The sequence below is a fragment of the Gopherus evgoodei genome, chromosome 7, assembly GCF_007399415.2.
Source record: "Gopherus evgoodei ecotype Sinaloan lineage chromosome 7, rGopEvg1_v1.p, whole genome shotgun sequence".
In the NCBI taxonomy this organism is placed as follows: Eukaryota; Metazoa; Chordata; order Testudines; family Testudinidae; genus Gopherus; species Gopherus evgoodei.
In genome coordinates this window covers 129,066,954-129,083,989 of record NC_044328.1, presented here as the reverse complement: position 1 = coordinate 129,083,989, position 17,036 = coordinate 129,066,954, and the positions used below count along the sequence as shown (strand labels likewise).

The following is a 17,036-nucleotide window of genomic DNA, read 5'->3' as shown; positions in this document are numbered from 1 at the left end:
GTTAAAAGAAGATATGATCAAAAAATAGTTGATTAGTAAAACAAAACAAAATTTAGGGGATAAAAAGAAAAAGTTTCTAATTAAAGTGAAGCTTAAACTTATCAAAGCTTCCATTTGCAGGAAAGCTTGATTTCTGAACTCTGAAAGGAGTGTCTGGGAGATCTCACATTACAGTTATAGTACAAGGTTAAAAACAAAGATTAAATTAAACCTGCAGCTCAAGGAATTTAATTTTCTCTAGTTAGTGAAAACCAAAACTTTGTGTAGGTCAGGGATGTTACCATTAATTATTTTACTACTTTGCCAAGTGCTATATTCCTTTGTAGTTAGATAGGAAAACCTAAGGGCTCACCATCTAATTGTCCTTTTTTAAATAAACATTCCTTTTTCTCTCTAGATACACAATTCTCATTATTTTAGCCTGAACAAAAAGTGCTGATTTTTCATCTATTGTCATGGAGAGGTCACACTCCAGGCTTTGCTCTGCTATCTAACAATAAAATTAGAATGAAACTTTTTACTAGAACTTTGGCTTGCCTATTTCTGAGGGAAAAAAACCCTACAAATATTATTTGTTTTTGACTATTACTCTGATTTGCAAATAAATATACTTGCATATGAAAAGATGTTAGAAAACAGTTTAAACAAGTAAAACAATTAAGGGTCCAATCCTGCTCTGATTACAATAAAAAACTTCCATTAACTTCCGTAGTGTAGGATTGAACCCTCACTGACTGAGAGTTGATTCAGCACAAGGAAAAAGTTAAGAATTTGCAAAAGCATCTGACATTAGACACAAAATAAGTGCAGGTGATAAAAGCTTTGTGAGCAAGGAAAACAGTATAAGCCTTGGTTAAAATAAAAGAGAGTCAGTTTTAAAGGGAATTTTAGAAGCATCCCTTCTCCCACATTATCGAGAGCACGCATGCACAGCACAGACTTGTGTTTGGTTCAAGTGCCAGGAAAGGTGGCAACTTCTTCAGAACAAGCTGTGAAACTGGTACCGAACACACTTGGGTACTAAGAGCAGCTTGAACACTGAAGGATTCCAGATGTGCACATCCTACTTGACCCTTTTGCCTCTAATTTCAGATATAAGTCTCAAGTAGTGGTGGGGTCAGGAAATTCCCCAAAAGGTCTGCCCTGAACTGCTATCCTGCAGGGGACAGCCAGAAAGCAGAGTAGAGTTGAAATGCTGCAGCATTCAGCTGCAAGAGTTTGCTCCTGTTTCAAGCATTACTGTTACAGCAACTTCACCCTAGGCAGGAAACCTAAACTCCATGAGACCACTCCAGCTGCTCCAGAGCAGATAGTCTCACCTGTGAAACAAGAGTGGCTGAACTCCCTACTCCTGATAACTGTTGTGGGCAGTGAAGCCATAAGAGAAGGGTGGAAGCAGGCTTGGCTGGCATCAGGGTAAAGCCTATCAACTTGTCTGAGCTCTTGCAGTTCACGCAGATCATTGTGAAGCAGGTTCAAGGGACTGTTACAGAAATGACTGCCGCTGCACATTGGGCATTCCTTTTGACCTATTAATCCCTGTCCCAGCATGCTCCTTTGTCTACTACCAATGTGGAAGAGGAATTCTCTCTTTATGCCACAAGTCTTACCTTTGTGCCATGCAACAGAGAGGCTTCTTGAGGAACTATGGACCTGGCCAATATAGTGCCCATCTTTAAAAAACGGAAGGAGGAGAATCCGGGGAACTACAGGGCAGGCAGCCTCACCTCAGTTCCTGGAAAAATCATGGAGCAGGTCTTCAAGGAATCTATTTTGAAGCACTTGGAGGAGAGGAAGGTGATCAGGAACAGTCAACATGGATTCACCAAGGGCAAGTCATGCCTGACCAACCTGATTGCCTTCTATGATGAGATAACTGGCTCTGCGGATATGGGGAAAGCAGTGGAAGTGATATATCTTGACTTGAGCAAAGCTTTTGATACGGTCTCCCACAGAATTCTTGGCAGCCAGTTACAAAAGCATGGACTGGATGAATGGACTATAAGGTGGATAGAAAGCTGGCCAGATCGTCGGGCTCAACGGGTAGTGATCAACGGCTCCATGTCTAGTTGGCAGCCGGTATCAAGCGATGTGCCCCAAGGGTCTGTCCTGGAGCCGGTTTTGTTCAACATCTTCATTAATGATTTGGAGGATGGCATGGATTGCACCCTCAGCAAGTTTGTGGATGACACTAAGCTGGGGGGAGAGGTAGATACGCTGGAGAGTAGTGTGACAGGGTCAGGCCAGATGGCTACAGAAGACTGTTAGAAGGCAGATATATTAGTCCCAGATTAAGTAGATCCCTTTTCCCTGGGTAAGGTAACAGGGGCAGTTCCAGAACAAGCAGGAACTTGCTGGAACCAACTAAGGCAGGCAGGCTAATTAGGTCACCTGGAACCAATTAAGAAGAAACTGCTAGAATCAATTAGGACAGGCTGACTAATCAGGGCACCTGAGTTAAAAAGGACCTCATTTCAGTCTGTAGTGCATGTGAGGAGCTGGGAACAAGAGGCACTAGGCCCAGAGAGTGAGAAGACATTGCTGGAAGACTGAGAAGTACAAGCATTATCAGATACCAGGAGAATGGTCCTGTGGTGAGGATAAAGAAGGTGTTGGGAGGAGGCCATGGGGAAGTAGCCCAGGGAGTTGTAGCTGTTGCGCAGCTGTACCAGGAGGCACTTTAGACAGCTGCAGTCCACAGGCCCTGGGCTGGAACCCGGAGTAGAAGGCGGGCCTGGGTTCCCCCCAAACCTTCCAACTCCTGCTCAGACACAGGAGGAACTGACCTGGACTGTGGCTTCTACCAGAGAGGAAGGTCTTTGGGCTGTTTCCTGACTCACATGGTGAATCCCTGAGGTGAGCAAATCCCCCAATAAGTGCAGGACCCACCAAGAGGAGGAACTCTGTCAGAGTAGAGATAGGTCCAGAGTGACCTAGACGAATTGGAGGATTGGGCTACAAAAAATTGATGATGTTCAACAAGAACAAGTGCAGAGTTGTGCACTTAAGTCAGAAGAATCCCATGCACTGCTACAGGCTGGGGACCGACTGGCTAAGCGGCAGCTCTGCAGAGAAGGACCTAGGGATTACAGTGGACAAGAAACTGGATATCAGTCAACAGTGTGCCCTTGTTGCCAAGAAGGCTAATGGTATATTGGGCTGCATTAGTAGGAGCATTTCTAGCAGATTGAGGGAAGTGATTATTCCCCTCTATCTGGCACTGGTGAGGCCACATCTGGAGTATTGCGTCCAATTTTGGGGCCCCCACTACAGAAAGGATGTTAATAAATTGGAGAGAGTCCAGCGGAGGGCAATGAAAATGATTAGGGGCCTGGGGCACATGAGTTATGAGGAGAGGCTGAAGGAACTGGGCTTATTTAGTCTGCAGAAGAGAAGAATGAGGGGGGATTTGATAGCAGCCTTCAACTACCTGAAGGGAGGTTCCAAAGAGGATGGAGTAGGCAGCGGTGGGCAACCTGTGGCCCATCAGGATAATCTGCTTGTGGGCCGCCAGACAGTTTGTTTATATTTGCACCATTTCCGCAGCTCCCAGTGGCCAGGAGCGACAAACTGCAGCCACTGAGAGCTGCAGAGGCCATGCAAATGTAAACAAACTGTCTGGCAGCCCGCCAGCGGATTACCCTGATGGGCCATGTGTTGCCCACCACTGAGCTAGACTGTTCTCAGTGGTGGCAGATGAAAGAACAAGGAGTAATGGTCTCAAGCTGCAGTGGAGGAGGTCTAGGTTGGATATTAGGAAAAACTGTTTCACTAGGAGGGTGGTGAAGCACTGGAATGGGTTACCTAGAGAGGTGGTGGAATCTATATCCTTAAAGGTTTTTAAGGTCAGACTTGACAAAGCTCTGGCTGGGATGATTTAGTTGGAGTTGGTCCTGCGTTGAACAGGGGTTTGGACTAAATGACCTCTTTGAGGTTTCTTCCAACCCTAATCTTCTATGATTCTATCTAATAACATCCTGCTAGCTCCATGTTCTTTTTGGCTGTGTAAGTAACTCACAAGGTCCCAACAACACTGCTTTCATTGGAAGGTCAGGTTTGTGTAATGCATGCTGAGACAATGTGAAACATTTTCTCTGTATTCAGCCTATCAACTCAGTTTGGTAAAAAGTCTTGAGAGCACAGCAAATCATCCACTTAAGTTCTAGATGTAACTACATAAAAATACATACTACATATATTCTAATGGATGAAAGTAAGCAATATTATAATCCTTTGGCTACAGGAATTATAGCAACTGATAGTATAGATCAAGGATTTTGTAAAGTATGATACCTAAGATATAACAGAAAAAGGAGGATTAGTATACTGTGATTTCATCAGCATCCACAAAGAAGTGAAATGAAACAAAATACAATGATCTAGAATAATCTAGTAACAAATATTGTGAATAGCAAAAAGACTCCATTTGTTACCAATTAGGGTGACCAGATGTCCTGATTTTATAGGGATAGTCCTGATATTCAAGGCTTTTTCTTAGATGAGCACCTAGATGACACTCTGTCCCGATTTTTCATATTGGCTGTCTGGTCACCCTATTACAAATTTAGCCAAAATACTATAATGAGCTAACATGAGGCTCTCATCTGATTTCTATTATTTTTGTAATGTCATAGTTATGCTGCCATTACATCAGCATTTCTCAATCCGCAGCCCGTGGGCTGTGTGAGGCCCAGTTAGCACACATCTGCTGCCCAGCTGCAAACTGATTATTTGCTCCATTATCTTTCTGGATACAGAAGTTAAGCTGACTGATCTATAATTCCCTGGGTTGTCCTTATTTCCCTTTTTACAGTTTGGCACTAGATTTGCCCTTTTCCAGTTTTCTGGATTCTCTTCTGTCTTCCATGACTTTTCAAAGATAATCACTAATGGCTCAGATATCTCCTCAGTCAGCTCCTTGAGTATTCTAGGATGCATTTCATCAGGCCCTGCTGACTTGAAGACATCTAACTTGTCTAAGTAATTTTTAACTTCTTGTTTCCCTATTTTAGCCTCTGATCCTACCTCATTTTCACTGGCTTTCACTATGTTAGATGTCCAAGATATGTGTTCTGTTTCTCAGATATAATCTTTTACTACCTTATCTGGTTACTGAAAAGTTTATAAAGTCATAAAAAGGTGAAGAGATGGGGGAAAACTGAAAAAAAAGTTGGAACAAAAATCTCCTGCAGGAGGACATATGACTCTGCCCATACTGTACACATCTTTGTTTCAAAACACATTATGGCAAACACAGCTTGCTTGTATTTTTTAGAAGAGGTGCCTTGATAACATGTTCCAGGACACTTTCCTGTTTCATACTGACATACAGAAATATGAAGACGGATAAGTTTGTACAACTTTGTTCACACCAGTAATCGCCAACTCAGATTATGCCTGTTTGTTTTTTTTGTTTTTTTTTTACAATTTTTTGAAAGTCAAATTTATAAAATGTAAAATCAATTAGGAATGTTTTTCTTCTGTCTCAGTTCATTTGATGTAGGCAGTGGAAATGTAACTGAAGTCCACTTAGTTCCAAAAATCTGTAAAACATTTAATTTAAGAGGAAGAAAAAGTAGGACTTAAACTATCTGCCTATAATATTTGTGCTCTGTATGCAAAATGTGAACAAGCTCTTATTTTAAATTAGCTGCGTCACATGCAGTTATATGACAAGGTGGAGCCAGAAAAAATTAAAATTAACATTATTTTTGATACAAATACTTATCCTGGGTAGACACATTTCCCCCCCACTCTTATAGTCAAAGAGTACAGTTCAAAAGAACCATGGCTGCCCTTACTTAAAACAAAGAAAAAAACAACCCACACTGTTGCTTGCGTTGGAAATGAATGCACTCAGGCAAATAGAGTACTAATTTTTAAGTAAATTACTGGTTTTGATCTGTGCTTAGTGGACCACTACATCTTGTCATTAGTGAGTTGAACTACTCAATTTAAATAACCAGACTTGATTCTGTGTTCAATTAAACTGAGGTCCCATTAATGAAAAAAAAATTACTTCCTACAGTCCTACATTGACTAACAGTCATTACTTAATGTGGGTTGGGAATTGAAAGAATTAACAGTGTAAATTTTTAGTTAAATTAGACACAATGACTTACTGGATACATGCTGGTTTTACTAATTTAATTAAAAACATTCAAAACACTCTTGCTCTTGAACAGGTTACATCTCTATTTGTAATTCAAGAAAATTACTCCTACATGACAACCTAGAAGTGACAACATGGTCTTAATTTTGGAAAAACTAATCTGTTAATGAAATAAAATTCCTGAAAAAGGACCCATACAATGTGCATGTCAGTATTTTCTGATTTTTCTCATACTGCATGTACATTTGGAAGCAAACATTACAATTTATGCAAGTGTATGCTATTGTACAAGTGAAGATACTCATTTATATTCACTCATGACATTCAAAGATCATCTATTTTTTAAGTTTGTATTCTAATCAGTTTGTATTCTTGGGCAATAAAAGTGTACACCACCATGGACCTACTTTTGCTCCCTCTGGAGTCAATGTGAGTTTTTACCACAGACATCAGTGGGAGCAGGATTGGGCCTGAAAAGTGATTACCAGAACATGGGAGTTCCTATACTTTTAGATGGCATTTAAATAGTGTGTAGGTGTTTATGAAATGAAAAGGAGGATATTGTTTAATGAAACTCCATGTTCAGATCCTTGATAAGAAACATAGTGATGCACATCTGCTTATCATGGACAGGCTCAACTATAAAGTCTATCAAGAATTTTTAGTTCAGGTATAAAAAAATTAATTAATAATGCAGTCAAGAGTTCTCCAAGTGCCCTTTAATGCAATGCATCATGCTGTCCTTGAACTTTAAAACAAAAAGACACTTACAATTCTTGGGTGTAGCTTTGAATATTTATTCAAACATATAATTAAATATCTTGTAAAATTAAACTAGAAAAAACTTTGATATGAAGAATGGAATAAAAATAACAAATAATTACAGTATTTATCGAAGTATTTGTCTGAAATTGTATTTTAAAATAGTCCTGTTATTTTTTGTTTATGAATACTTTCATATCAGTTACAAGAGTACTGACATATAACTTTAAATTAATTATTCATGGCTCACACATTGTTGCTGCTCTTTAATAAAGATCTTTTAACATTACAGAATTGTTTAAAAGGAGGATTCATTCTTTTGTAGCAAGATATTAAAAGACCTCGGGTGAAATCCTGACACCACTGAAGTCAATGCTAAAACTTCAATTGACTTCAATAGGGCCAAGATTTCACCCATGGTTTCTAAGGGAAGTGTGGCTTTGTGGACAAGCACTGGCTCTTTAAATGGTTTGACCCAAAATCTACTTACCTCTGTAGTGAGGATGCTGAGATCACAGCTATACTTCCAGACATCAACACAATTTACAAAATTTTTCAACCATAACAATGTGCTAAACTTTACAATATTTCCCATAAAAATTTCAGTGTCAGTTTTTCAGCTGCCTAACCTCTACTTGGGTATACACAACATTTTGCATACATACCCCTGCACTTTGCAGATGCAAATATATTAGCATAGGGACTGCCAGATGGGAACATTTCAAGGGTCCATCTAGTCCAGTATCCTGACTCTGACAGTGGCCAGAACCATCTGATTCAGAGGACGGCAGAACCCTGAAGTAGGCATGACAATCTGCCCACATATTATAGGTCTCAACCTGATCGCTAATAGTTAGAGACTGGCTAACCCTGGCCTTTGATCATTCGGTTGCTCATCTCTGAACCCCTTTAGTTCCACAATATTCTTTTTGAGATGAGTTGCTCAGTAATCTAGGTAAGGATACATCATTGATTTTTAAAAAAGGCATTATAATATTTTTGCTGTTATTCTCCATCCCATTGCTTATGCAGCTTAACATCCTGTTTGATTTTTTGACTGCAGCTGTGCATTAAACAGACATTTTCACTGAGCTGCTTATAATGATGCTCAGATCCCTTTCTCAGGTTGAAACAGTTAATTTAGAAACCAGTAAGGTATAAGAGTAATTTTTTTCCTCCAATGTGCATTGCATTTATTGACACTCAGCTTCATTGTGTTGCCTGTTCAACAAGCTCTGTCAGGTCTCTTTCAAGTTCTTCTCTGGTTCTGACCAACCTAAATGAAGACGTCATCTGCAAATTTTACTACCTCATTATTCACTCACCTTTCCAGGTCATTAATAAATATACTGAACAACACCACAGGCTCTAGCCTAGGACCTTGAGGCCCCTCTGTTAACATCTTGCCATGATGAAAACTGAATTCTCTTTGCTTTCTGTCTCTTAGCCAGTTTTTTATCTAAGACAGTACTTTGTCTCTCTCTCCCTGTGATTACTTAGCGTCTTTATTAGCTTTTAGCCTCTTTTGCAGAATCTTACAGAATGCCTTTTGGAAGCATAAATAAATTATGTCAAAAAGCTTTTCTTCATGCACTATTTTACTGACACATTCGAAGAACTCTAACAAATCAGTGAGACATGATTTTCCATTTCAGAATCCATGCCAGTTCATGAAGTTCATAAAGAAGTATGGGCTGGATGAATGGACTATAAGATGGATAGAAAGCTGGCTAGACTGTCAGGCTCCACAGGTAGTGACCAATGGCTCGATGTCTAGTTGGCACCTGGTATCAAGCGGAGTGCCCCAAGGGTCTGTCCTGGGGCCAGTTTTGTTCAACATCTTCATTAATGATCTGGATGATGGGATGGATTGCATTCTCAGCAAGTTTGCGGATGACACTAAGCTGGGGGGAGAGGTAGATATGCTGTAGTGTAGGGATAGGGTCCAGAGTGACCCTAGACCAATTGGAGGACTGGGCCAAAAGAAATCTGAAAAGGTTCAACAAAAACAAGTGCAGAATTGTGCACTTAGGATGGAAGAATCCCATGCACTGCTACAGGCTGGGGACCAACAGGCTAAGTGGCAGTTCTGCAGAAAAAGACCGGGGGATTACAGTGGACAAGAAGCTGGATATGAGTCAACAGTGTGCCCTTATTGACAAGAAGGTTAATGGTATATTGGGCTGCATTAGTAGGAGCATTGCTAGCAGATAGAGGGAGTGACTATTCCCATCTATTCGGCATACGTGAGGCCACATATGGAGTACTGTGACCAGTTTTGGACTCCTCACTACAGAAAGGATGTGGACAAATTGAAGAGAGTCCAGTGGAGGGCAATGAAAATGATTAGTGAGAAGTGACCATGAGTTATGAGGAGAGGCTGAGGGAACTGGGCTTATTCAGTTTGCAGAAGAGACGAGTGAGGGGGGATTTGACAGCAGCCTTCAACTACCTGAAGGGAGGTTCCAAAGAGGATGGAGCTCAGCTGTTTTCAGTGGTGGCAGATAACAGAACAAGAGGCAATGGTCTCAAGTTGCAGTGGGTGAGGTCTAGGTTGGATATTAGTAAAAATTATTTCACTAGGAGGGTGGGGAAGTACTGGAATGGGTTACCTAGGGAAGTGGTGGAATCTCCATCCTTACAGGTTTTTAAGGCCCGGCTTGACAAAGCCCAGGCTGGGATGATTTAGTTGGAGTTGGTCCTGCTTTGAGCAGGGGGTTGGACTAGATGACCTCCTGAGGTATCTTCCAACCCTAATTTTCTATAATCTTCCAGATGCTTTGTTATTCTACTGGCAAAACACTCAAGTGTACACTTGTAAAATTCTAAGAACTGAGCATACAATCATTAGAATTTCCACCTACAAAACTCATTCTAATGGGTTTTGTGCTTCTAAATCCCAGGACTTTGCAAGCATGCGCTTTAGAATTGTTCAAGTATGCATGCACCCTTGCACCTATAAAATGTAGGCGCATATGTGAGTGCATACAATTTTAGGCATGTACTGGTGCCTAGATGAGAAAACTGGACCCTTAAAATGTGTTATAGGACACATCAAACTGTATCTATCTGTATGCACATTATATTACTATGTATTGTATACACACACACGCGCGATAATTTTAGTAAGACAGCATACCTGATTCTGATGAAGTTAAGGGACGACCTCCAAATCTTATTTCTGGTTGGCGAAGTTTAGTCATGTTAAGCAGTTGTGTGACTTGTGGCACATCTGTATTTAGCTGGCAGGTTCGAGGAATAGTATCTGTGGGGTCATCAGCTGTGAATGGAAGACCAAATATATCTGGAATTAAAGGCAAAGGCTTCACTTTTTTTATAACTAACATGGTCAGAAATGCAGTACGATTAAATGATTTGTTATTTGGGCTATAAAGGCCAGTTTATACGATCAGATATTTATAACACGTTGCAGTCACTGAAAACCTTGTGCAGCTATTGATTTTTCAAAGAATGTTCTTGTAAATTCTAAAACAACACTGTCAAGTTGATTAGGGCCCAAATGTTTCTACAGTTAAACTTGCTAATTTGTGCAAATAACTGGGATAGCCATGGTGAATAAATGAATTCTGTAAGTAAACAAAGCTAGTGTCACAAAATGTTCGTTCATTATTTTGACCAAAGTTTAGTTTCAGCTATACTACTTCATTTTTCTGATTTTCTGACATGTTGTGCATCAGAATACTGTACTGACCGCTTGTACAATTACTAAAGTAGCAAATATTGAATTCCTAGTAAATAGTATTAAACTTTGCTGAGGTAGGGACAAACAGTAGTTTGTATTAATTTAACAAAAAAAAAAGGTGTGTGAGCAGATTAGCAAGGTGCAACTATTCCCTGAAACCATTTAGATTTAGTAGGGAATGTTTGTTCTACAAATGCTAACGGCCAAATTTTCCATCTGGATTAACTGGGTCTGTTTTTGAGCTCCCAGTTAGTAGTTTCCACTATTAAGGCCACAGAGATGTCGAAATACCCAGCAACGCCACCTTCTACACCAGTGGTTCTCAACCAGGGGTATGCATGCCTCTAGGGATACACACAGGTCTTCCAGGGGGTACATCAATTCCTTTAGATATTTGCCTAGTTTTACAACAGGCTACATAAAAAGCACTAGCAAAGTCAGTACAAACTAAAATTTCATACAGACAACTTGTTTCTACTGCTCTATATACACACTGAAATGTATTCCAATTGATTTATTTTATAATTTTATGGTAAAAAATGAGAAAGTCAGCAGTTGTTCAGTAATAGTGCGCTGTGACAGACAATGGTGTCCCTAGCCTCTATGGCGTTGCCAGCCTCTCTTTGTCAGAGGGTGGAGATGGATGGCAGGAGAGAGATCACTTGATCATTATCTGTTAGGCTCACTCCCTCTGGGGCATCTGGCATTGGCCACTGTCGGCAGACAGGATACTGGGCTGGATGGACCTTTGGTCTGACACAGTATGGCCGTTCTTACGTTCTTATGACACTTTTGTTATTTTTGTGTCTGATTTTGTAAGCAAATAATTGTAAGAAAGGGGTACAGTAGTCTGGAAGGGTTGAGAGCCACTGTTCTACACCAACTACATCTTCTGTGTAGTCTCATGATGTAGCGCGGTATAGAGAGCACTACAGTAGTTTCATCTGGAAAATGCTGGTTAAAAAAATGGGAGTCTGTGTTTGAAACTCTACCTCTTTCTTTTGTAAAAATAAATATTTTCTTTTTACTTTAGTGCTTCAGTCTGGATGAAGAACTTGTAGACCCCCCACAATAGCAAATTAAAAAAAAAAAGTTGTTAGTTTGTTATCCAGACACATTACAAGCTCATAACTTTTGTTTGAGCTAGAATATATCTTTCAGAAAGGCATCTAGCAATGCTGGCAGAAGACAGTGATGCAGTCCTGGGATGACCAGCCGTGGTGCCAGAATTTGAGGATAACAGCAGGTACTTTCCAATACATCTGCATGGAGCTCACCTCAAAGCTGCAGCAGCAGCACACTAACACGAAAACTTCTCTCTGTGTGAAGTAGCTCACCACCTCCAGTTGCTACCAGTCAGTAGCTAACCAATTCGCTATTGGTATACTGACTGTCAGGGCTGTTGTCAAGGTGTGTGATATGCTAAAGAAGGTGCTGATGGTGGGGATCATAAAGCTTGGCAATGCACAAGAGACTGATGGATCTGCAGGGTTGGGGTACCCAAACTGTATTCGGGCCTCTGCTGGGGCCCATATGCCTATTCTTTTTGCTCTCCACAGGCTTTACATATCATAAACAGAAAGAGGTATTTCTCCACGTTGCTCTAAGGCCTGGTTGATCACCAAAACAGGCTGACCAACAATGTGGGGTGGTCTGGAAAGGTCCATGATGCTCAGATCTTTTGAAACTCACACCTATTTTCTTTAATGAAAAAAGGAATTTCTGCTTATAGGACCACTATGGACATTAAATGGTGTTCTGAGTCCCACTCTCATTCTGAGAGATCGAGTTTACATTTTGTTTCCCTGGCTTATGTAGTCTTTTACTGGACATCTGGAAAGGACGAAGGACTTGTTCAACTACAACCTGAGTAGCTTCAGAATGACAGCAGAGTGTGCATTTGGAAGGCTGAAAAAAAGATGGTGTTTTCTCATGAGGAGGCTGAAAGCTGCCAAGCAACATATACCTCAAATGATAACTGCTTGCTGTCTTTTGCACAAGATCTGTGAAAGCAAGGGAGAGAGCTTCACCAATGGGCAGGAGCCAGATGTGCAGAAACTTGCTATTTCAGTCTTAAAAAGTAGATTGCATTGTTCCAAAATGGTTCCACAAAGCTGGTGTTACATTTACTGCCCATTTGTAAAAATTCCCCAACAAGCACCATTACCCTTTCTAATAGTGAAAAGTGCAAAGTCATGCACTTAGGGATTAATAATAAGAATTTTAGATATACATTGGAGAGACATCAGTTGGAAGCAACAGAGGAGGAGAAGGACCTTGGGGTATTGGTTGATCACAGGATGACTATGAGCCGCCAATGTGATATGGCTGTTAAAAAAGCTAATGAGGTTTTAGGATGCATCAGGCGAGGTATTTCCAGCAAAGATAAGGAGGTGTTAGTACCGTTATATAAGGTGCTGGTGAGACCCCACCTGGAATACTGTGTGCAGTTCTGGTCTCCCATGTTTAAGAAGGATGAATTCAGACTGGAACAGGTTCAGAGACGGGCTACTAGGATGATCCGAGGAATGGAAAACCTGTCATATGAAAGGAGACTCAAAGAGCTTGGCTTGTTTAGTCTAGCCAAAAGAAGGCTGAGGGGGGATATGCTTGCTCTTTATAAATATATTAGAGTGATTAATATTAGGGAGGGAGAGGAATTATTTAAGCTTAGTACCAATGTAGATACAAGAACGAATGGGTATAAACTGGACACTAGGAAGTTTAGACTTGAACTTAGACGAAGGTTTCTAACCATTAGAGGAGTGAAGTTCTGGAACAGCCTTCCAAGGGGAGTAGTGGGGGCAAAAGACATATCTGGCTTTAAGACTAAGCTTGGTAAGTTTATGGAAGGGATGGTATGATGGGATAGCCTACTTTTGGCAATTGATCTTTGATTATCAGCAGATAAGTATGCCCAGTGGTCAGTGATGGGATGTTGGATGGGATAGGATCTGAGTTACTGCAGAGAATTCTTTCCTGAGTGCTGGCTGGTGAGTTTTGCCCATATGCTCAGGGCTTAGCTGATCGCCATATTTGGGGTCGGGAAGGAATTTTCCTCTGGGGCAGATTGGCAGAGGCCCTGGAGGTTTTTCGCCTTCCTCTGCAGTGTGGGGCCTGGGTTACTTGCTGGTGAATTCTCTGCAGCTTGAGGTCTTCAAACCACAATTTGAAGACTTCAGTAACTCGGACATAGGTTAGGGGTTTGTTATAGAAGTGGATGGGTAGGGTTCTGTGGTCTGCTTGGTGCAGGGGGTCGGACTAGATGATCACATTGGTCCCTTCTGACCCTAGAATCTATGAGTCTATGTTGTCTCTTATGCATGGGAGGATCCTCCATAAATATCTGCAAAACCACTTCATTTATTTCTTCAGATATCTCTGTAAAGCTCTCCACTGGTATGATGCTTAAAAAAAACGTAAAAACTTGACATTGGTTAGGTGAGCTGTGGCCATTGCTTATGCTGATCACTACGGTCTCACCATTACCTTGGTCGCGCTTGTGTGTCTTTTGTATCCACCTATTGTCTCATCTCATACTTAGACTGTAAACCCTTTGAGGCCCCACTGATTTACAATAATAAATAATCAATATCTCAAGGTGGTTAAATGGGAAAAGTGCACTGCTCAAATGAGTTGTACATATTATCTAAATAGATTAGTGTGGAAACTGGAGAGAAGGCCTAACACAAAGGTCACGTGCATATCATATTGCCAGTGTAGGTAAATCTTCCCCCCTTGCACCTAAATTATCTCCCATGCAAAATAATTTTCCAGGAACTAATATTAAACAATGAGCTTGGAAACCAGAGTGCCAACCACCGAGCACTTACATATGGGAGGGCCCAGATCCTCAATGTTTATTAATCTTTATACCTTCATTGCCTTCAGTGGTGCTAAGCTGATTTATACCATCTAAATATTTGGTCCTAGTTGTCTAAGAAGGGCAAGGCAACTTTGATCAGACATGCATATTAACTGAAAGTTAATAAATAAATAAGTAATAAAATCTAGAATTTGGAATGTGGTATGGTATTTTAATGCAACTAAATTTTGGGCATTTTCCTAATTGTAAAATGTGTCTAAATAAGGCAAATTCACAACTGTACAGAAAATATTAATGCCCATCAACTGTGCAATAATCACAGAATGTGATAATCCCACTCATTAAAAATGCAATACACTACAGTGAATGCAGTTTATTAGAACTATCTTCTTATTAAATTAACCACATTACACTAGGAATATTGTAACTTGTTCAGACCATTTTTGTATACTTTTAAAAACTTTGGAAAATGGAAGGGAGAAACCATGTACTCTGTTAACCTGAAACTAACTGAAGACAAGTACCTCGAGTGCAATTTCTGCCAACTGAGTAAATAAATAATGGATTCTCTCCCTGGTTCATGGTTAATTCTGATATAGGCAATTTGTTCTATGCTTTCCAAAACAAAAATGTGAAGTAGCTTCATGACCTCACATTTCTTCCCCTGATAGGTTGTTATGTTGAATTAGAAGATAATTTCACCACTCTCCACACCTCATTCACAACCAATAGCTAGCTAGTTATCATCTAAGCACTTGCTGTCTAATCTAATAATAAACAAAGAGAAATTTATCATAAGGCAGCTTTGATTCTGTACATACACAATCCCTCTTTACGTCAATCAAAATTGAAAACTATTGCCAATTGTTTTTTTTTTCTCAGATGATAGAACCTGTTTAGCTGTCACTCTCATGGACGCTACTCAACAAAAATTTAAATATGACAGACATACTTTCAGAGAGATACATAAAAATCAGCTAACTAACAGATAGTGAAATGGATGCCTATACACACATCACTGCTCTGTAACAACCATTACCCTGTCAGAACAAAACACTTACAAATTCAAATAATCTGGATAGAATGGCACAAACTAATATACCCTCAGAGTGTCTTTTTGACAATAATTCACATGGATTAGAATTCTTTGCAGTCAGTCTGGTAAAGCACAAAGGTATAGTTATTTAAATCACTGACACATCTGCACTGGCCATACAGTTCCAGAATTAATACAATGACAATACATTATCTAAACACATGATCTCCTCCACGTCTAGGACAGTGTGAATACTTACACTGACTTAACTTCACTATCAAGGTTTAGTTGCTACTGCTCACACTGACGACACTGCACTACTCTGCAGTTGGATTTTTAGAAGCAGATTAGGTGCCAAACTCCTACTGAAAGTCACTAGGAGTCAGGTGCTTAACTCACAGAATGCTTTCGAAAATCCCACCCTAAATCTCTATGACCATTTCTTCCTGTTCCCTGCAAGTGATTTACTTAGCCACTCCCTTGAAATCCCTCTCAAACTTCTCTGTATGTCTTCTCCCCTTCTGCGTGGAACACTTTTCTAGTACAGTAATCAAGTGCTTTCTCTCTATAGTCCTCCTGAAAATACACTTTTTACATGAAGTTCTTCAACGTTAATTCCCAAAGAAACGTATGATACATAACTCTATATAATAAATCCCTAATATCTACTGGTATCTATACTGGTTTGGAACTGGTCATCTTCTTATCTGCGGTACCATGTATTCAATTTATACTGTAATCCTATAGCCGGGACCCTATTTTCTTCTAGGTTTAATGCAAGGCCAAGTAGAATGGTGGTACCCAATACATAATTTATAGGGGGTGTTCTGTGGTGGGCTGTGGACAGACTAATGGAAAAGGGATTTTTTTGGTGTGGGGGTAGAAAGAGAAGACACCACAATAGTCCACAGATGCCATTGCAACAAGGCCCATGCCCTAGCCTGCATAAGAGGCTAAATTGGCCTTGCACAGCCCCTACATAGGGGAGGTGCAAGTTGCCTCCCACCCATCCGTGCTGGGTGTGGTGAAGGGATGAATCGGTCTCACCAGGCAAATGACAGTCTAGTGGTTAGGATGCTAGCCTGGGACTGTAGACACCTAGGGTCACTGTCTTGCTCCACTATGGACTTTCTGAGTGACCTTGAGAAAGTAATTCAGCCTCTGTTCCTCACCTGTAAGCTGCAGAGAATACGACTTCCTTAACTAACAAGGATGTTTTGAAGACAAACCCAATAAAGACTGTGGGGCACTCAGACAATATGACAATAGGGACCACATAAGTATCTCTGATCATTCAGTATATTTCATTTGTATAATTTCCCTTTCTGGCAGTCTTTGTGAGAAGAGTAGATTCCATATTGGGCCACTTTCAGTTCTCTTTAGATTCTTTGCCATGAGAAGATGGCATTCAAATTGCAACTAGAATTTTAATAATCTAGGACTGAAATACATTAAAACCTTTCTGTTTAATACACCTTAAGATCATCAGGAAGTAGGAGAGTGACTTGCAGTCTCCTAGCTAACACGTCCTTGAATTGTTTAAAGAAGAAAGCCTTCATCAGCTGTTAAATCTCCAAGCTAGAGGTAATCGGGGAAC

General features: G+C 40.4%; 1 protein-coding gene across 3 annotated transcripts in view; it reads right to left on the bottom strand.

The window, feature by feature from the left end:
* C7H3orf67 (chromosome 7 C3orf67 homolog) overlaps positions 1 to 17,036 on the bottom strand; it is a 205,600-nt gene that overhangs the window by 108,049 nt on the left and 80,515 nt on the right. For all 3 annotated transcript variants that reach the window (XM_030569153.1, XM_030569155.1, XM_030569154.1), the window contains one exon: positions 10,014 to 10,178. In XM_030569153.1, coding sequence (XP_030425013.1) covers positions 10,014 to 10,178 — 165 coding nt within the window. The remainder of the gene's footprint in view (positions 1 to 10,013; positions 10,179 to 17,036) is intronic.